Source organism: Heterodontus francisci, chromosome 49 (genome assembly GCF_036365525.1).
Source record: "Heterodontus francisci isolate sHetFra1 chromosome 49, sHetFra1.hap1, whole genome shotgun sequence".
NCBI classification, from domain to species: Eukaryota; Metazoa; Chordata; class Chondrichthyes; order Heterodontiformes; family Heterodontidae; genus Heterodontus; species Heterodontus francisci.
The window spans coordinates 6209462-6229024 of NC_090419.1; the positions used below are offsets into that span (position 1 = coordinate 6209462).

The 19563-nt window shown below is 56.6% G+C and overlaps 1 protein-coding gene across 2 annotated transcripts in view; it reads left to right on the plus strand.

Annotated features, from left to right (window-relative positions):
- The window catches only part of LOC137358230 (RAF proto-oncogene serine/threonine-protein kinase-like), a 30966-nt gene extending 12299 nt beyond the window's left edge, over nucleotides 1–18667 (plus strand). The window contains exons 4-10 of one of the 2 annotated variants that reach the window (XM_068024117.1): nucleotides 1398–1482; nucleotides 6015–6191; nucleotides 8847–8893; nucleotides 9359–9477; nucleotides 11589–11720; nucleotides 15632–15766; nucleotides 17760–18667. In XM_068024117.1, the coding sequence (XP_067880218.1) occupies nucleotides 1398–1482; nucleotides 6015–6191; nucleotides 8847–8893; nucleotides 9359–9477; nucleotides 11589–11720; nucleotides 15632–15766; nucleotides 17760–17900 (836 nt within the window). In that variant the 3' untranslated portion in view covers nucleotides 17901–18667. The remainder of the gene's footprint in view (nucleotides 1–1397; nucleotides 1483–6014; nucleotides 6192–8846; nucleotides 8894–9358; nucleotides 9478–11588; nucleotides 11721–15631; nucleotides 15767–17759) is intronic. The other variant, XM_068024116.1, reaches the window with a different exon arrangement.
- The last annotated feature ends 896 nt before the right edge of the window (nucleotides 18668–19563 follow it).

A 19563-nucleotide genomic window follows, 5' to 3' on the forward strand; every position in this document is an offset into this window, starting at 1 on the left:
TCCAGTGTGTGTGTGTGTGTGTGTCTCTCTCTCCCCACTCTCTCTATCTCCAGTGTGTGTGTGTCTCTCTCTCTCTCCCCACTCTCTCTATCTCCAGTGTGTGTGTGTGTCTCTCTCTCTCTCCCCCCACACTCTCTATCTCCAGTGTGTGTGTGTGTCTCTCTCTCTCTCCCCACTCTCTCTATCTCCAGTGTGTGTGTGTGTCTCTCTCTCTCTCCCCACTCTCTCTATCTCCAGTGTGTGTGTGTGTCTCTCTCTCTCCCCACTCTCTCTATCTCCAGTATGTGTGTGTCTCTCTCTCTCTCCCCACTCTCTCTATCTCCAGTGTGTGTGTGTGTCTCTCTCTCTCTCGCCCCACACTCTCCATCTCCAGTGTGTGTGTGTGTGTGTGTGTCTCTCTCTCCCCACTCTCTCTATCTCCAGTGTGTGTGTGTGTCTCTCTCTCTCTCCCCACTCTCTCTATCTCCAGTGTGTGTGTGTGTGTCTCTCTCTCTCCCCCCACTCTCTCTATCTCCAGTGTGTGTGTGTCTCTCTCTCTCTCCCCACTCTCTCTATCTCCAGTGTGTGTGTGTGTCTCTCTCTCTCTCCCCACTCTCTCTATCTCCAGTGTGTGTGTGTGTCTCTCTCTCTCTCCCCACTCTCTCTATCTCCAGTGTGTGTGTGTGTGTCTCTCTCTCTCTCCCCACTCTCTCTATCTCCAGTGTGTGTGTGTGTGTCTCTCTCTCTCTCCCCCCACTCTCTCTATCTCCAGTGTGTGTGTGTGTCTCTCTCTCTCCCCACTCTCTCTATCTCCAGTGTGTGTGTGTGTGTCTCTCTCTCTCTCCCCACTCTCTCTATCTCCAGTGTGTGTGTGTCTCTCTCTCTCTCCCCACTCTCTCTATCTCCAGTGTGTGTGTGTGTGTCTCTCTCTCTCTCCCCACTCTCTCTATCTCCAGTGTGTGTGTCTCTCTCTCTCTCCCCACTCTCTCTATCTCCAGTGTGTGTGTGTGTCTCTCTCTCTCTCCCCCAACTCTCTCTATCTCCAGTGTGTGTGTGTCTCTCTCTCTCCCCCCACTCTCTCTCCTGTGTGTTTGTCTCTGTGTTCTGTGACTGTCTGCCTGTCTCTTGCAGTGAGTGTATAAGACTCACTTTATGATCACTTTCATATTCTGTACCCACCCCCCACTTCCTTGCTCCCACTTTCTCTCCCTTTCCTTCCCACTCCCCCTCTCCTCGCTCTTTCCCTCTCGTTCTCCTCTCGCCCCTCTCTCCCTGCCCGCCTTTACCTCCCCTCCTCCCTTCTCTCCCTCCCTATCTCCTCCAGGAGTAAATAATCCCCCGTTCCCTCTTCTGGCTGCATGTCCGTGTCCCCCCGTGACAGTCCCTCTGATATTTGTGAACTTCTCCCTATGTTACAGGTGATGTTGCTATTAAGATTCTGAAAGTGACCTATCCAACTCCTGAGCAGCTCCAGGCATTCAAGAATGAAGTGCTTGTTCTCAGGTAAATATTCTGTGTAGCTGTGTCGCTGTCGGTGAAACCGAAACCACTGCCCTCCCCGTGACGTGTTTCTACCACCAGCGGACAGATTCAGTAATGTCTCTCCGCGCTCGGCATGCTGCATTCATCGTCTTCGCCACCACAAAGAACGAGCTCCTTGACTCGTTTGGAAGGAGGCTCTCAACAAAATTCTGCCCCAGTCCCGGTGCGAAACCTTCCAACAGCAACACGGCGAAACGGTTGCTGGACACGTCGGCAGCGACACGGTGTTCACCAGCTTCCTTCAGAGTTCACCCTTCCTCATCGCCTCGCCCGTAATTGTGGGGTGGGGGATGTGGTGGCTTATTGTCGTGGCGTGTGAACAGTGTCGGTGCTGTTGTTGAGAGAGTGTTTGTCCATGTTTTGTGTACAGGTCTGACTGCAGGATTGTTGTGTGAGTGTGCGTGTGTGTGCGCACAAGCGAGTGTCAGAGAGCGAGGAGCGGGCAGTGGTGAGAGGGAGAGGGAGAGGTGAGGAAAGGGACAGAAGCAGAGAGCGAGGGACACACACAGGGAAAGAGAGAAAGAATAAAGGAAGAGAGAGAGATGGACAGAGAGAGAGTTAGGGGGAAAGAGAGGACAAAAAGAGAGAAGGAGAGACAGACAAGACGAACAAAGAGAGAGGAGAGTGAGTCAGGGACAGAGAGGGAGAGAGACAGACGGACTGGAGGGGTGGGGGACAGGTGGAGAGGGAGAGAAAGTGAGACACGGACTGAGAGAAAGGGAGAGAGGGTCGGGGGGGAGAGAGAGAGACAGGGACTAAGACGGGGAGAGAATGAGGGATAGAGAGAGAAAGACGAGGAGAGAGTGTCAGGGACAGACACAGAGAGAGAGGCAGGGACTAAGAGACAGGGAGAGAGGATGAGGGGGAGAGAGAGACAGACAGACTGAGAGAGAGAGACGGATGGCGAGACAGGGAGAGAGCGTCAGGGACAGACAGAGAGAGAGAGAGAGACAGGGAAAGAGGATCGGGGCAGATAGGGTCAGGACAGACAGGGAGAGGAGGGTCAGGGACAGACAGAGAGAGAGAGAGACAGGGAAAGAGGATCGAGGCAGATAGAGAGATGGAGAGAGAGGGTCAGGGACAGACAGAGAGAGGAGGGTCAGGGACAGACAGAGAGAGAGAGAGACAGGGAAAGAGGATCGGGGCATATAGAGAGATATAGAGAGAGGGTCAGGGACAGACAGAGAGAGGAGGGTCAGGGACAGAGAGAGAGAGAGAGACAGGGAAAGAGGATCGGGGCATATAGAGAGATAGGGAGAGAGGGTCAGGGACAGACAGAGAGGGAGAGAGGGTCAGGGACAGAGAGAGAGAGAGAGAGGCAGGGAAAGAGGATCGGGGCAGATAGGGAGAGAGGGTCAGGACAGACAGGGAGAGGAGGGTCAGGGACAGACAGAAAGAGAGACTAGGACTGAGTGGATCAGGGGCGGGGAGGGAGAGGGTCGGGGACGGGGAGGGAGAGAGGGTCAGGGACGGAGAGGGGGAGTCGGGGAGGGAGAGTCGGGGACGGGGAGGGAGAGTCGGTCGGGGACGGGGAGGGAGAGTCGGTCGGGGGCGTATAGGGAGAGTCGGTCGGGGGCGTATAGGGAGAGTCGGTCGGGGGCGTATAGGGAGAGTCGGTCGGGGGCGGATAGGGAGAGCCGGTCGGGGGCGGATAGGGAGAGCGGGTCGGGGGCGGATAGGGAGAGCGGGTCGGGGGCGGATAGGGAGAGCGGGTCGGGGGCGGATAGGGAGAGCGGGTCGGGGGCGGATAGGGAGAGCGGGTCGGGGGCGGATAGGGAGAGCGGGTCGGGGGCGGATAGGGAGAGCGGGTCGGGGGCGGATAGGGAGAGCGGGTCGGGGGCGGATAGGGAGAGCGGGTCGGGGGCGGATAGGGAGAGCGGGTCGGGGGCGGATAGGGAGAGCGGATCGGGGACGGGGAGGGAGAGCGGGCCGGGGACGGGGAGGGAGAGCGGGCCGGGGACGGGGAGGGAGAGCGGGCCGGGGACGGGGAGGGAGAGCGGGCCGGGGACGGGGAGGGAGAGAGAGAGTGGGCTCAGAGGGAGAGAGGGTCAGGGAAGGGGAGAGAGAGAGTGGGCTCAGAGGGAGAGAGGGTCAGGGACAGAGAGCGAGAGACAGAGTGGGCTGAGAGGGAGAGAGGGTCAGGGAAGGGGAGAGAGAGAGTGGGCTCAGAGGGAGAGAGGGTCAGGGACAGAGATCGAGAGACAGAGTGGGCTGACAGGGTCAGGGAGGTAGAGGGAGAGAGAGAGTGGGCTGAGAGGGTCAGAGAGGGAGCGAGAGAGTGGGCTGACAGGGTCAGGGAGGTAGAGGGAGAGAGAGAGTCGGCTGAGAGGGAGGGAGGGTCAGGGACAGAGAGCGAGAGACAGAGTGGGCTGAGAGGGAGAGAGGGTCAGGGAAAGGGAGAGAGAGAGTGGGCTCAGAGGGAGAGAGGGTCAGGGACAGAGAGCGAGAGAAGGTCAGGGAGGGAGAGGGAGAGAGAGAGTGGGCTGAGAGGGAGGAGGGTCAGGGAGGGAGAGGGAGAGTGGGCTGAGGGAGAGAGGGTCAGGGCGGGAGAGACAGAGTGGGCTGAGAGGGAGAGAGAGAGTGGGCTGAGAGGGTCAGGGAGGGAGAGGGAGAGAGAGAGTGGGCTGAGAGGGTCAGGGAGGGAGAGGGAGAGAGAGAGTGGGCTGAGAGGGTCAGAGAGGGAGCGAGAGAGTGGGCTGAGAGGGTCAGGGAGGGAGAGGGAGAGTGGGCTGAGAGGGAGAGAGAGAGTGGGCTGAGAGGGTCAGGGAGGGAGAGGGAGAGTGGGCTGAGAGGGAGAGAGAGAGTGGGCTGAGAGGGTCAGGGAGGGAGAGGGAGAGTGGGCTGAGAGGGAGAGAGAGAGTGGGCTGAGAGGGTCAGGGAGGGAGAGGGAGAGAGAGAGTGGGCTGAGAGGGTCAGGGAGGGAGAGGGAGAGTGGGCTGAGAGGGTCAGGGAGGGAGAGGGAGAGAGAGTGGGCTGAGAGGGTCAGGGAGGGAGAGGGAGAGAGAGAGTGGGCTGAGAGGGAGAGAGAGAGTGGGCTGAGAGGGTCAGGGAGGGAGGGAGAGAGAGAGTGGGCTGAGAGGGAGAGAGAGAGTGGGCTGAGAGGGTCAGAGAGCGAGAGACAGAGTGGGCTGAGAGGGTCAGGGAGGGAGAGAGAGAGTCGGCTGAGAGGGAGAGAGGGTCAGGGACAGAGAGGGAGAGAAGGTCAGGGAGGGAGAGGGTGAGAGAGAGTCGGCTCAGAGGGAGAGAGGGTGAGGGACGGAGAGCGAGAGACAGAGTGGGCTGAGAGGGTCAGGGAGGGAGAGGGAGAGAGAGAGTGGGCTGAGAGGGAGGAGGGTCAGGGAGGGAGAGGGAGTGGGCTGAGAGGGAGAGAGGGTCAGGGCGGGAGAGACAGAGTGGGCTGAGAGGGAGAGAGAGAGTGGGCTGAGAGGGTCAGGGAGGGAGAGGGAGAGAGCGAGTAGGCTGAGAGGGTCAGAGAGGGAGAGAGAGAGTGGGCTGAGAGGGTCAGGGAGGGAGAGTGGGCTGAGAGGGAGAGAGAGAGTGGGCTGAGAGGGTCAGGGAGGGAGAGGGAGAGTGGGCTGAGAGGGAGAGAGAGAGTGGGCTGAGAGGGTCAGAGAGGGAGAGAGAGAGTGGGCTGAGAGGGTCAGGGAGGGAGAGGGAGAGTGGGCTGAGAGGGTCAGGGAGGGAGAGGGAGAGAGAGAGTGGGCTGAGAGGGTCAGGGAGGGAGAGGGAGAGAGAGAGTGGGCTGAGAGGGAGAGAGAGAGTGGGCTGAGAGGGTCAGGGAGGGAGAGGGAGAGAGAGAGTGGGCTGAGAGGGAGAGAGAGAGAGTGGGCTGAGAGGGTCAGAGAGGGAGAGAGAGAGTGGGCTGAGAGGGTCAGGGAGGGAGAGGGAGAGTGGGCTGAGAGGGAGAGAGAGAGTGGGCTGAGAGGGTCAGGGAGGGAGAGAGTGGGCTGAGAGGGTCAGGGAGGGAGAGGGAGAGAGAGAGTGGGCTGAGAGGGAGAGAGAGAGTGGGCTGAGAGGGTCAGGGAGGGAGAGAGAGAGTGGGCTGAGAGGGAGAGAGAGAGTGGGCTGAGAGGGTCAGGGAGGGAGAGGGAGAGAGAGAGTGGGCTGAGAGGGTCAGGGAGGGAGAGGGAGAGAGAGAGTGGGCTGAGAGGGTCAGGGAGGGAGAGGGAGAGAGAGAGTGGGCTGAGAGGGAGAGAGAGAGTGGGCTGAGAGGGAGAGAGAGAGTGGGCTGAGAGGGTCAGGGAGGGAGAGGGAGAGAGAGAGTGGGCTGAGAGGGAGAGAGAGAGTGGGCTGAGAGGGAGAGCGTTATGGAGATCATTGGGGCGTTATATCTTTGTGAAATGCCTTGGGCTGGAATCAGTGACTGGAAAGCTGAGAGAATGTGGCAGTAAGGTGTGGGAAGGCTTGGAGCAGAGGTTGGCTGTATGCTGTGGTTTGTGCCTTCTTGCTCCTGTCAGGATGAGCCAAGCTGTTTTCCTTTCCATTCCTTGCAGGAAAACGAGACACGTCAATATCCTGCTGTTCATGGGCTTTATGACAAAGCCGCAAATGGCCATCGTCACTCAGTGGTGTGAGAGCAGCAGCCTTTACCGTCACCTGCACGTCCTTGAGACCAAATTCGACACCTTCCAGCTCATTGACATCGCTCGGCAAACTGCACAGGGCATGGAGTGAGTAACCAATCAGCGCAGGGCGTGGAGTGAGTAACCAATCAGCGCAGGGTGTGGAGTGAGTAACCAATCAGCGCAGGGCGTGGAGTGAGTAACCAATCAGCGCAGGGCGTGGAGTGAGTAACCAATCAGCGCAGGGCATGGAGTGTGTAACCAATCAGCGCAGGGCATGGCATGACAGGGCATGGAGTGAGTAACCAATCAGCGCAGGGCATGGAGTGAGTAACCAATCAGCGCAGGGCGTGGAGTGAGTAACCAATCAGCACAGGGCGTGGAGTGAGTAACCAATCAGCGCAGGGCATGGAGTGAGTAACCAATCAGCGCAGGGCGTGGAGTGAGTAACCAATCAGCGCAGGGCATGGCATGACAGGGCATGGAGTGAGTAACCAATCAGCGCAGGGCATGGAGTGAGTAACCAATCAGCGCAGGGCGTGGAGTGAATAACCAATCAGCGCAGGGCGTGGAGTGAGTAACCAATCAGCGCAGGGCATGGAGTGAGTAACCAATCAGCGCAGGGCGTGGAGTGAGTAACCAATCAGCGCAGGGCGTGGAGTGAGTAACCAATCAGCGCAGGGCGTAGAGTGAGTAACCAATCAGCGCAGGGCATGGAGTGAGTAACCAATCAGTGCAGGGCGTGGAGTGAGTAACCAATCAGTGCAGGGCGTGGAGTGAGTAACCAATCAGTGCAGGGCATGGAGTGAGTAACCAATTGGCACGGAGTGAGTAACCAGTCAGCACAGGGCGTGGAGTGAGTAACCAATCAGCGCAGGGCATGGCATGACAGGGCATGGAGTGAGTAACCAATCAGCGCAGGGCGTGGAGTGAGTAACCAATCAGCGCAGGGCGTGGAGTGAGTAACCAATCAGCGCAGGGCATGGAGTGAGTAACCAATCAGTGCAGGGCATGGAGTGAGTAACCAATCAGCGCAGGGCGTGGAGTGAGTAATCAATCAGCGCAGGGCATGGAGTGAGTAACCAATCAGCACAGGGCGACCAAAAGCTCGGTCAAAGAGGTCGGTTTTAAGGAGGAGAGAGAGAGGCGGAGTGGTTTAGGGAGGGAATTCCAGAGCTTAGGGCCCCAGGCAGCTGAAGGCACAGCCGCCAATGGTGGAGTGATGGTAATCGGGGGATGGTCAAGAGGCCGGAATTGGAGGAGCGCAGAGATCTTGGAGGGTTGTAGGGGCTGGAGGAGGTTACAGAGAGAGGGAGGGTTGTCGGGGCTGGTGGAGGTTACAGAGATAGGGAGAGTTGTAGGGGCTGGAGGAGGTTACAGAGATAGAGAGGGTTGTAGGGGCTGGAGGAGGTTACAGAGATAGGGAGGGGTGTAGGGGCTGGAGGAGGTTACAGAGATAGGGAGGGTTGTAGGGGCTGGAGCAGGTTACAGAGATAGGGAGGGTTTGTAGGGGCTGGAGGAGGTTACAGAGATAGGGAGGGTTGTAGGGGCTGGAGGAGGTTACAGAGATAGGGAGGGTTTGTAGGGGCTGGAGGAGGTTACAGAGATAGGGAGGGTTGTAGGGGCTGGAGGAGGTTACAGAGAAAGGGAGGGTTGTAGGGGCTGGAGGAGGATACAGAGATAGGGAGGGTTGTAGGGGCTGGAGGAGGTTACAGAGATAGGGAGGGTTGTTGGGGCTGGAGGAGGTTACAGAGAAAGGGAGGGGTGTAGAGGCTGAAGGAGGTTACTGAGATAGGGAGGGGTGTAGAGGCTGGAGGAGGTTACTGAGATAGGGAGGGTTGTAGGGGCTGGAGGAGGTTACAGAGATAGGGAGGGGTGTAGAGGCTGAAGGAGGTTACTGAGATAGGGAGGGGTGTAGAGGCTGAAGGAGGTTACTGAGATAGGGAGGGTTGTAGGGGCTGGAGGAGGTTACAGAGATAGGGAGGGGTGTAGAGGCTGAAGGAGGTTACTGAGATAGGGAGGGGTGTAGAGGCTGGAGGAGGTTACTGAGATAGGGAGGGTTGTAGGGGCTGGAGGAGGATACAGAGATAGGGAGTGGTATAGAGGCTGGAGGCGGTTACAGAGATGGGGAGGGGTGTAGAGGCTGGAGGAGGTTACAGAGATAGGGAGGGGTGTAGAGGCTGAAGGAGGTTACTGAGATAGGGAGGGGTGTAGAGGCTGGAGGAGGTTACTGAGATAGGGAGGGTTGTAGGGGCTGGAGGAGGTTACAGAGATGGGGAAGGGACGAGGGGGCTGGAGGAGGTTACAGAGATAGGGAAGGGACAAGGGGGCCAGAGGGATTGTAGAACGAGGTTGTAGAACAGTTCATAAGCGTGGAGTGAGTGAGCAGGCAGCAGTTCGCCAGTCGGTGCAGGGCATGGGGTAAATGCCCAATTGGCAAAGAGCTGAGTGATGACGGCAGTATCCAATCGACAGATGACACAGGACAGGGAGGAGGGCACCGATTACTGACGGAGGTTGTGGAGCGGGGGGTGGGGTTTGGAATCAGCGTGTACAAGTAGGGGTTCCGGATTTTCCAGTGTGGGGAAGATGGAGCCCGTTGGAACTGGTGCCCCCTCACCATCAGTTCACAGCTGGCTCTCTGCCAGAGGTGCTGCTATTCAACCCCTTTTGGAAAGACGGAGAAACAAGGTAGGGAACGCAGTCTGAACTCCCTGTTCCCCTACGACACTCCTCCTTTAATCTTGTCCTTTTCTCTTTCAGTTATCTTCACGCAAAAAATATCATCCACAGAGACTTGAAATCAAACAGTATCCTTGTGGGGATGTGCGTGCCCTGACTCCAGAGCGGGTCCTCTGCCCCTCCGCGCTCCCAACACCCTGAGCTAGGGCTGCTGTGCCTGGGGAGGCGAGTGCTCCCGCTCCTGACCCCAGGGTGGGCCCTCGACCCCGCTGCCCAGACCCTGAGCTGTTGTGGGCCAAGTTTCTCTTCGTTCCCCCCCCCCCCCGCGCCCCCCAACCGCCACCCCCTCCTCCTCCCCAGCCCCGGTGGCAGAGACGGTGGTTGTCGGGGTGTGGGCATGAGTCGGAGGAGCTGACCGCTGTGGGAGTGAGTTCAGTGGAGGGTGAGGGGTCAGCGCTCTGGGAGGCTGGGGGGACGTTGAGGGTGATGGGTCAGCACCACTGGGGGCGGTGGGGACTGCTGGTTGCCAGCGGCCCTGTGCTTTACTGTCGAGGGAAAGCAGTTGAAACAGTTCCTTCACGGCTGACCTTCAGATATCTTCCTGCACGAGGGACTGACGGTGAAAATCGGGGACTTCGGCCTGGCAACGGTGAAGTCCCGATGGAGCGGCTCACAACAAGTGGAGCAGCCGAGCGGATCTATCCTGTGGATGGTAAGCACAGTCTGTACCCGGGATTGGTTCAGAATATCACACATGATAGGCTGTGTGTCTGGTACAGTGTTTTTGTGTGTGTGTGTGTGTTTGTCTTTGTGTGTGTTTGTCTTTGTGTGTGTTTGTCTTTGTGTGTGTTTGTCTGTGTGTGTGTTTGTTTGTCTGTGTGTGTGTTTGTTTGTCTGTGTGTGTGTTTGTTTGTCTGTGTGTGTGTGTGTTTGTCTTTGTGTGTGTGTGTGTGTTTGTGAGTGTGTATTTGTTTGCCTTTGTGTGTGTGTGTGTGATTTTGTCTTTGTGTGTGTGTGATTTTGTCTTTGTGTGTGTGTGATTTTGTCTTTGTGTGTGTGTGATTTTGTCTTTGTGTGTGTGTGATTTTGTCTTTGTGTGTGTGATTTTGTCTTTGTGTGTCTGTGTGTGTGTGTTTGGCTTTGTGTGTCTGTGTGTTTGTTTGCCTTTGTGTGTGTGTGTGTTTGTTTGCCTTTGTGTGTGTGTGTGTTTGTTTGCCTTTGTGTGTGTGTTTGTTTGTTTGCCTTTGTGTGTGTGTGTGTTTGTTCGCCTTTGTGTGTGTGTGTGTTTGTTCGCCTTTGTGTGTGTGTGTGTTTGTTCGCCTTTGTGTGTGTGTGTTTGTTCGCCTTTGTGTGTGTGTGTGTGTGTGTTTGTCTTTGTGTGTGTGTGTTTGTCTTTGTGTGTGTGTGTTTGTCTTTGTGTGTGTGTGTGTGTGTTTGTCTTTGTCTGTCTTTGTTGTGTGTTTGTCTTTGTGTGTGTGTGTTTGTTTGTCTTTGTGTGTGTGTCTTTGTGTGTGTGTGTCTTTGTGTGTCTTTGTGTGTGTGTCTTTGTGTGTGTTTGTCTTTGTGTGTGTGTGTGTTTGTCTTTGTGTGTGTGTGTGTTTGTGTGTGTGTGTGTGTGTGTGTGTCTTTGTGTGTGTGTTTCTTTGTCTGTCTTTGTGCGTGTGCATTTGTATGCCTGTGTGTGTGTGTGTTTGTCTTTGTGTGTTTGTCTTTGTGTGTGTGTGTGTGTGTGTGTGTCTTTGTGTGTGTGTTTCTTTGTGTGTCTTTGTGTGTGTGTTTGTTTGCCTTTGTGTATGTGTTTGTTTGCCTTTGTGTGTGTGTGTGTTTGTCTTTGTGTGTGTCTGTGTGTGTGTGTCTTTGTGGGTGTTTGTTTGTCTTTGTGAGTGTGTTTGTCTGTGTGTGTTTGTTTGTCTGTGTGTGTTTGTTTGTCTGTGTGTGTTTGTTTGTCTGTGTGTGTTTGTTTGTCTTTGTGTGTGTGTTTGTTTGTCTGTGTGTGTTTGTTTGTCTTTGTGTGTGTGTTTGTTTGTCTTTGTGTGTGTGTTTGTTTGTCTTTGTGTGTGTATTTGTTTGTCTTTGTGTGTGAGTGTGTCTGTGTGTGTGTTTGTCTTTGTGTGTGTTTTTGTGTGTCTGTGTGTGTGTTTGTTTGCCTTTGTGTGTTTGTTTGTGTGTGTGTGTTTGTTTGTCTGTGTGTGTGTGTTTGTTTGTCTGTGTGTGTGTGTTTGTTTGTCTGTGTGTGTGTATTTGTTTGTCTGTGTGTGTGTGTATTTGTTTGTGTGTGTGTGTATTTGTTTGTCTGTGTGTGTTTGTTTGTCTGTGTGTGTTTGTTTGTCTGTGTGTTTGTTTGTCTGTGTGTTTGTTTGTTTGTGTGTGTGTTTGTTTGTCTTTGTGTGTGTTTGTTTGTCTTTGTGTGTGTGTGTTTGTCTTTGTGTGTGTTTGTTTTTGTGTGTCTGTGTGTGTTTGTTTGTCTGTGTGTGTGTGTGTGTTTGTTTGTCTGTGTGTGTGTGTGTTTGTTTGTCTGTGTGTGTGTGTATTTGTTTGTCTGTGTGTGTGTGTGTATTTGTTTGTCTTTGTGTGTGTATTTGTTTGTCTTTGTGTGTGTATTTGTTTGTCTTTGTGTGTGTATTTGTTTGTCTGTGTGTGTGTGTATTTGTTTGTCTTTGTGTGTGTATTTGTTTGTCTTTGTGTGTGTATTTGTTTGTCTTTGTGTGTCTGTGTGTGTGTTTGTCTTTGTTTGTGTATGTGTGTTACTCTCTCACACAGATCCCAGCCTGTCCCCTGTTTTTTTTTTACACAATGATTGCCCTTTATTCTTTCCTTTTGCAGGCTCCAGAAGTGATCAGGATGCAGGACAACAACCCGTACAGTTTCCAATCAGACGTTTATGCCTATGGAATCGTGCTTTATGAGATCATGACTGGGACGCTGCCGTACTCATACATCAACAACCGAGACCAGGTACGGTTCGCGCCAACACAGCGACTGGCCCGGCTCGAGAGTCTGATCAGACCTCGGGATCGCAGGGAGGTGGGGGTCAGTCAGTGAGTGACGGGCTGGTAACCGGGCAGGAGTCACCGATGGACTGGGAAACGGGTTTAGTCAGTCAGTGACGGGTCAGCAATCGGGGGAGAGTCGGTGGCGGACTGGAAACGTGGCTGCGGGGACTGAAAGGCAAGATCCAAGGACGAACAGAAAGAGTTGGTGATGGGTCCAGGAAGCACGAGGACCTGGCGTGACCCAGGAAGACCTGGCGTGACCCAGAAAGACCTGGCGTGACCCATAAAGACCTGGCGTGACCCTTTTCACTACCTCAGGAGCCAGTAAGATATTTTTGAACCGTTGTCACTGTTGTAATGTAGTAAACATGGCAGTCAATCTTACACACAGCAAGATCCCGCAAACAGCATTGTGGTCATCTGTTTTTCAGTCACGTTGATTGAGGGGTAAGTATTGCCAACGCCCCCCCTTTCCCTCGTGGCCGTGGGATCTTTTACACCCACCTGAGAGGGCAGACGGTGGCCTCAGTTTAACAACTCATCCGAAAGACAGTGCCTCTGACATTGCAGCACTCCCTCAGTACTGACCCTGCGACAGTGTGGCACTCCCTCAGTACTGACCCTCCGACAGCGCGGAGCTCCCTCAGTACTGACCCTCCGACAGTGCAGCGCTCCCTCCGTACTGACCCTCCGACAGTGCGGCGCTCCCTCAGTACTGACCCTCCGACAGTGCGGCACTCCCTCAGTACTGACCCTCCGACAGTGTGGCGCTCCCTCAGTGCTGTCCCTCCGACAGTGCATCGCTCCCTCAGTGCTGACCCTCCGACAGTGCGTCGCTCCCTCAGTACTGACCCTCCGACAGTGCGGCGCTCCCTCCGTGCTGACCCTCCGACAGTGCGGCGCTCCCTCCGTGCTGACCCTCCGACAGTGCGGCGCTCCCTCAATACTGACCCTCCGACAGTGCGGCGCTCCCTCAGACCTGACCCTCCGACAGTGCGGAGCTCCCTCAGTACTGACCCTCCGACAGTGCGGCGCTCCCTCAGCACTGACCCTCCGACAGTGCGGCACTCCCTCAGTACTGACCCTCCGACAGTGCGGCGCTCCCTCAGTACTGACCCTCCGACAGTGCGGAACTCCCTCAGTACTGACCCTCCGACAGTGTGGCGCTCCCTCAGTACTGACCCTCCGACAGTGCGGCACTCCCTCAGTACTGACCCTCCGACAGCGCGGAGCTCCCTCAGTACTGACGCTCCGACAGCGCGGAGCTCCCTCAGTACTGACCGACAGTGCGGCAGTCCCTCAGTACTGACCCTCCGACAGTGTGGCGCTCCCTCAGTACTGAACCTCCGACAGTGCGGCACTCCCTCAGTACTGACCCTCCGACAGTGCGGCACTCCCTCAGTACTGACCCTCCGACAGTGCGGCGCTCCCTCAGTACTGACCCTCCGACAGCGCGGAGCTCCCTCAGTACTGACCCTCCGACAGTGCGGAGCTCCCTCAGTACTGACCGACAGTGCGGCACTCCCTCAGTACTGACCCTCCGACAGCGCTGAGCTCCCTCAGTACTGACCGACAGTACGGCAGTCCCTCAGTACTGACCCTCCGACAGCGCGGAGCTCCCTCGGTACTGACCCTCCGACAGTGCGGCGCTCCCTCGGTACTGACCCTCCGACAGTGCGGTGCTCCCTCAGTACTGACCCTCCGACAGTGTGGCGCTCCCTCAGTACTGACCCGCCGACAGCGCGGAGCTCCCTCAGTACTGACCCTCCGACAGTGCGGCGCTCCCTTGGTACTGACCCTCCGACAGTGCGGCGCTCCCTCAGTACTGACCCTCCGACAGTGCAGTTCTCCCTCAGTACTGACCCTCCGACAGTGCGGCGCTCCCTCAGTACTGACCCTCCGACAGTGCGGCGCTCCCTCAGTACTGTCCCTCCGACAGTGCGGCGCTCCCTCAGTACTGACTCTCCGACAGTGCGGCGCTCCCTCAGTACTGACCCTCCGACAGTGTGGCGCTCCCTCAGTGCTGTCCCTCCGACAGTGCGGCGCTCCCTCAGTACTGACCCTCCGACAGTGCGGCGCTCCCTCAGTGCTGTCCCTCCGACAGTGCGTCGCTCCCTCAGTACTGACCCTCCGACATTGCGGCGCTCCCTCAGTGCTGACCCTCCGACAGTGCGGCGCTCCCTCAGTACTGACCCTCCGACAGTGCGGCTCTCCCTCAGTACTGACCCTCCGACATTGCGGCGCTCCCTCAGTACTGACCCTCCGACAGTGCGGTGCTCCCTCAGTACTGACCCTCCGACAGCGCGGAGCTCCCTCAGTATTGACCCTCCGACAGGGCGGCGCTCCCTCAGTACTGACCCTCCGACAGCGCGGCGCTCCCTCAGTACTGACCCTCCGACAGTGCGGCGCTCCCTCAGTACTGACCCTCCGACAGTGCGGCTCTCCCTCAGTACTGACCCTCCGACAGTGCGGCTCTCCCTCAGTACTGACCCTCCGACAGTGCGGCTCTCCCTCAGTACTGACCCTCCGACAGTGCGGCTCTCCCTCAGTACTGACCCTCCGACAGTGCGGCTCTCCCTCAGTACTGACCCTCCGACAGTGCGGAGCTCCCTCAGTACTGACCCTCCGACATTGCGGTGCTCCCTCAGTACTGACCCTCCGACAGTGCGGCTCTCCCTCAGTACTGACCCTCCGACATTGCGGCGCTCCCTCAGTACTGACCCTCCGACAGTGCGGTGCTCCCTCAGTACTGACCCTCCGACAGCGCGGAGCTCCCTCAGTATTGACCCTCCGACAGGGCGGCGCTCCCTCAGTACTGACCCTCCGACAGCGCGGCGCTCCCTCAGTACTGACCCTCCGACAGTGCGGCGCTCCCTCAGTACTGACCCTCCGACAGTGCGGCTCTCCCTCAGTACTGACCCTCCGACAGTGCGGCTCTCCCTCAGTACTGACCCTCCGACAGTGCGGCTCTCCCTCAGTACTGACCCTCCGACAGTGCGGCTCTCCCTCAGTACTGACCCTCCGACAGTGCGGCGCTCCCTCAGTACTGACCCTCCGACAGCGCGGAGCTCCCTCAGTATTGACCCTCCGACAGGGCGGCGCTCCCTCAGTACTGACCCTCCGACAGCGCGGCGCTCCCTCAGTACTGACCCTCCGACAGTGCGGCGCTCCCTCAGTACTGACCCTCCGACAGTGCGGCTCTCCCTCAGTACTGACCCTCCGACAGTGCGGCTCTCCCTCAGTACTGACCCTCCGACAGTGCGGCTCTCCCTCAGTACTGACCCTCCGACAGTGCGGCTCTCCCTCAGTACTGACCCTCCGACAGTGCGGCGCTCCCTCAGTACTGACCCTCCGACAGTGCGGCTCTCCCTCAGTACTGACCCTCCGACAGTGCGGCTCTCCCTCAGTACTGACCCTCCGACAGTGCCGCGCTCCCTCACTACTGGCACGGGGCGTGTCGGCCTGGATTATGGGGCTTGAGTCTGTGGAGTGGGGACTGGAACCCACAGTCTTCTGACTCCGAGGCGAGAGGGCTGCTCCCTGAGCCAGTGGAGGGAGTCAGTGATTGATCAGGAACCTGGGGAAGGGAATCCATGACAGGAAGAGCGTTCGTGAAAGGCCAGATGCCCGGGGAGCAGAGCGGGTGACGGACCAGGAACCAAGGAGGAGTCAGTGATGGGCCAGGATCCTGGGGAGGAGAGTAGGTGACGGACCAGAAACCGGGGAGGGTGTCAGTGACGGACCGGGTGCCTGGCGCAAGAGCCCACAGTTAGTGGAGCCTCTGTGCCCTTGACAACGGGGAGGGTGCTAAAAGGTTGCCAGTGGCAGGACTGAGAGTTGAGTGGGGGCATAAACTCAGTCCCTCTCTTGCAGATTATCTTCATGGTTGGCCGTGGGTACCTGACCCCTGACCTCAGCAAGGTGTACCGCAACTGTCCGAAGGCGATGAAGCGGCTGATTGTGGACTGTATAAAAGTGAAACGGGATGAGCGCCCCCTGTTTATACAGGTAAATGCTTGCCCGACTCATTCACGCGCATTTAGGAGTCTACATGGCCGCGCGTTGCGCAGTGGGGAGGCTCGAGGGGCCGAATGGCCGACACTGCTCCTAATTCATATGCCCCACACCGAGCAGAAAGATCCCTCCCCTCCTCCCACGTCGGGGGTTCCCACACCGAGCAGCTGCCGTTGGTTCGGGGATCGAAGGCCCGTCCTCTTGACCCGTCGGGCGATGGCGAGCGTGCGTCCCTCGCAGTTTCTGCTGTTACGCTCACAGGGTGAGGTGGAATAGGAGGGGTGGGAGGCTCGGGCAGAGCATAAATGCCAGCACGGAGCGGTTGGGCCGAATGGCCTGTTTCTGCGCCGCGGCCTCGACGTAATTTGAGTAGGTTGCTGTACGTCGGGTGAGGACCAGGTCAGGCTCAGCTGCTACCCACCTGGGCAGGCATTTTATGATGGGCACCGGTTTAAGCCAGTCGCCTCAAAGCAGGTTCACATCAGCTATACGATCAGGGCAGCACCCGCAGAGCCTGTACACCATCAGGAAAGCAGGGGGTAAATATCCATATTTGACATTAAAAGTCTTACATCTGTGGGCACTGCCATTATAAAGCCCGATGTCCACTGTTGTGACCAGGTGAGGAAGGGGTCTGAGGCTCCCCTTTTTCTCCTCCTCTGATTCGACCCCAACAGGGTTTATATTTTAAACACAGTGATTTAACTTACCACCTCAGTGAGCATTTCCTCCTGCTGCTGTAATATATAATTGTAAATGAACCAGTCAGACAGGTTTTCTTGAGTTTAAACAAGAAAGATGTAAATTTATTAACCTTATCACTCTAAACCGGTTAAAATTACTGAAATACGCAGCGCATTCATGCTCCAATTCATATGAGAGGCACGCACTCTCACACACAAATAGATACAGAGGGGAAAACACAGAGTTGGGAGGTTAGAGTAGAGTCCTTCATAACAATGAAATTTATATATAGAAGTGTAGTCCCGGTGGTCCTTAGTTGAAATTGAACTCTTGAAGTCCTCGCTGGGCCACGTGCACAATTCGGGCTTGCTTCTCTGGTTCTGGAAGGCTGAAGAGAGGCTTTATCCATCTTCTTTTGCTGACCGTGAGGATCTGCAGATTTTAGGGATAGCTGCAGCCAAGGCTCCCCTGGGACTTTGCTGGAGAGGGCGAGAGAGGGAGGTGCTTCCTATTGGAGTTCAGTTACTGTCACCTTTCTCTGGCACAATTCACAAACTCTCAGAGTTACACAGGTGGTCACGTCATGTGGCCACCTCTTTGTTTGAAACAGCACCTTCTGGGAGGTCGTTTGAAATTCAAGGCTGTTCATACACACATGGGGTGGGATGGGGTCGGTGGCGGGCTGTTGGCTCTTGCAAAGTCAATGGGTGTCGATGGCTTTTGACGACCAACATTGACAAAACCATTCTCGGTAATTGAATCAAAGAGCACCCCCATTGTTCTGGTTAGACTGGGCAATCACCTCTGACTCCCAGCCGGCCTTTGGCGCCTCATATGCAAATTGTGTGTGGCCATCCTAGCTGCTCTTTAAAAGTTATTTGTAATAATGTCTAGTAAAACGTCTCGGACAAAGTTCCAAACGACGTAATTAATGTTTTCAATTCGGCGTGTGGGATTTCTGCCACACCACCTTTATAATGGGCAGCGCCTATGTAAACACGTCACGCTGTAATTACACCCTCCCGCCAGTGGTGGCACTGTAGCAATTCCTGGCTCCTCAGCCTGTGCTGGGCAAAAGCACCTCTCCTGCTGTCAGTTCTGCTTCTGCTGTTGCCAGATTGCCATGAGTTTTGCTGTTTAGCTATAGACAATAAATCAAAGCATTTTAATAGAGCTTAGGGCAGACTGAACCAGGGTCGTGCGCGCGTTTAACGTAAATGTTTAAAAGGGGACGCTTCTCTTTTTTTTTTGTTTGTTTCCGTCCTGCGTGTTTGAGTGCCTCCTAATTCCTCCAACCCTGCAGATACTGGCTTCCATCGAGATGCTACAGCACGCCCTCCCAAAGATCGAGCGGAGTGCCTCCGAGCCCTCGCTGCACCGGGCCGTGCAGGCCGAGGACGTCAACCCCTTTGTGCTGACCACGTCGCGGCTCATGCCTTCGTAAGACCGTGACCCGCCGGCCTCATCACCGCTGCCGCCGCCTCCTCTCCTCGGCAGGGGCGCAGTGGGGGGGACTGCTCTCGACGTACGGCGCAGCCTCACCCGGAGAATATTTTCTTTCGCTTGAGAAATGTTTCCGCCTCAGAACCTCACACGTGTAAATTTTCTGATCAGTGACGATGGACGTGGGGACCAGACATCAGCGTGCGTGTCAGACCGCTGCCCCTGAAGGCGGTTTCAGGAGCGCCTTTATATATAATTATTTCTTTAAATTTTCCTTGATTTGGCAAAGACGCAGCCATCCTTTCGCGAGGAAACCCAGCCTCCGAGCTGTCCGATGGAAGGTACCTTGACGGGGTGGGAACTCTTAGCCTGTAGCTGGAGATATGGTGGGAAGGGTGAAGGCGTTGGTGGCTGGGGGCCGGGGGGGTGGGGTGGGGGATCTCTTAAACCACTGCTGTGTTTCAGCCCTGGGACTGTGCTCGCTGGGGCCACGTGTGCTGGGCTTTGAGACTTGGCCTGTGGTTGTGGCCAGTTTCTGGCTCACTGAATTCCTGCCTGGGGATTTGCTTTAGGCCCTGGCGTTTCCTTAAATGGAATGCCCCGTCATCCTGCATATCGACTGGCTGGCAGGTCCAGGTACACCCGGGATCTCCTGACATCGGGCTCCAGGTACACCCGGGATCTCCTGAAATCGGGGTCCAGGCACACCCGGGATCTCCTGAAATCGGGGTCCAGGCACACCCGGGATCTCCTGAAATCGGGGTCCAGGTACACCCGGGATCTCCTGAATCAGGGGTCCAGGTACACCCGGGATCTCCTGACATCGGGGTCCAGGCACACCCGGGATCTCCTGAAATCGGGCTCCAGGTACACCCGGGATCTCCTGACATCGGGGTCCAGGCACACCCGGGATCTCCTGAAATCGGGGTCCAGGCACACCCGGGATCTCCTGAAATCGGGCTCCAGGTACACCCGGGATCTCCTGACATCGGGGTCCAGGCACACCCGGGATCTCCTGAAATCGGGGTCCAGGTACACCCGGGATCTCCTGAAATAGGGTTCCAGGTACACCCGGGATCTCCTGAACCAGGGGTCCAGGTACACCCGGGATCTCCTGAACCAGGGGTCCAGGTACACCCGGGATCTCCTGACATCGGGGTCCAGGTTCACCCGGGATCTCCTGAACCAGGGTTCCAGGTACACCCGGGATCTCCTGACATCGGGGTCCAGGTTCACCCGGGATCTCCTGAACCAGGGGTCCAGGTACACCCGGGATCTCCTGACATCGGGGTCCAGGTACACCCGGGATCTCCTGACATCGGGGTCCAGGTACACCCGGGATCTCCTGACATCGGGCTCCAGGTACACCCGGGATCTCCTGAACCAGGGGTCCAGGTACACCCGGGATCTCCTGACATCGGGCTCCAGGTACACCCGGGATCTCCTGAACCAGGGGTCCAGTATCTCAGGGTGTGATCTGTCGAGCCTGGGGTACTCCTGAGGGCTGCCCTCTGCAGCTCTCCTGTGCCTGGTGTTGAAAGCGCTTGATTCCACAGCAGAAGCAGGGACTCTATCCCCTATCCCCGCGCAGCAGGTAATGTCTCTTCAAACATGGGGACTTGGCTTGAAAATGCCCCGGCAGTTTATTTTTTATCATGGGTCAG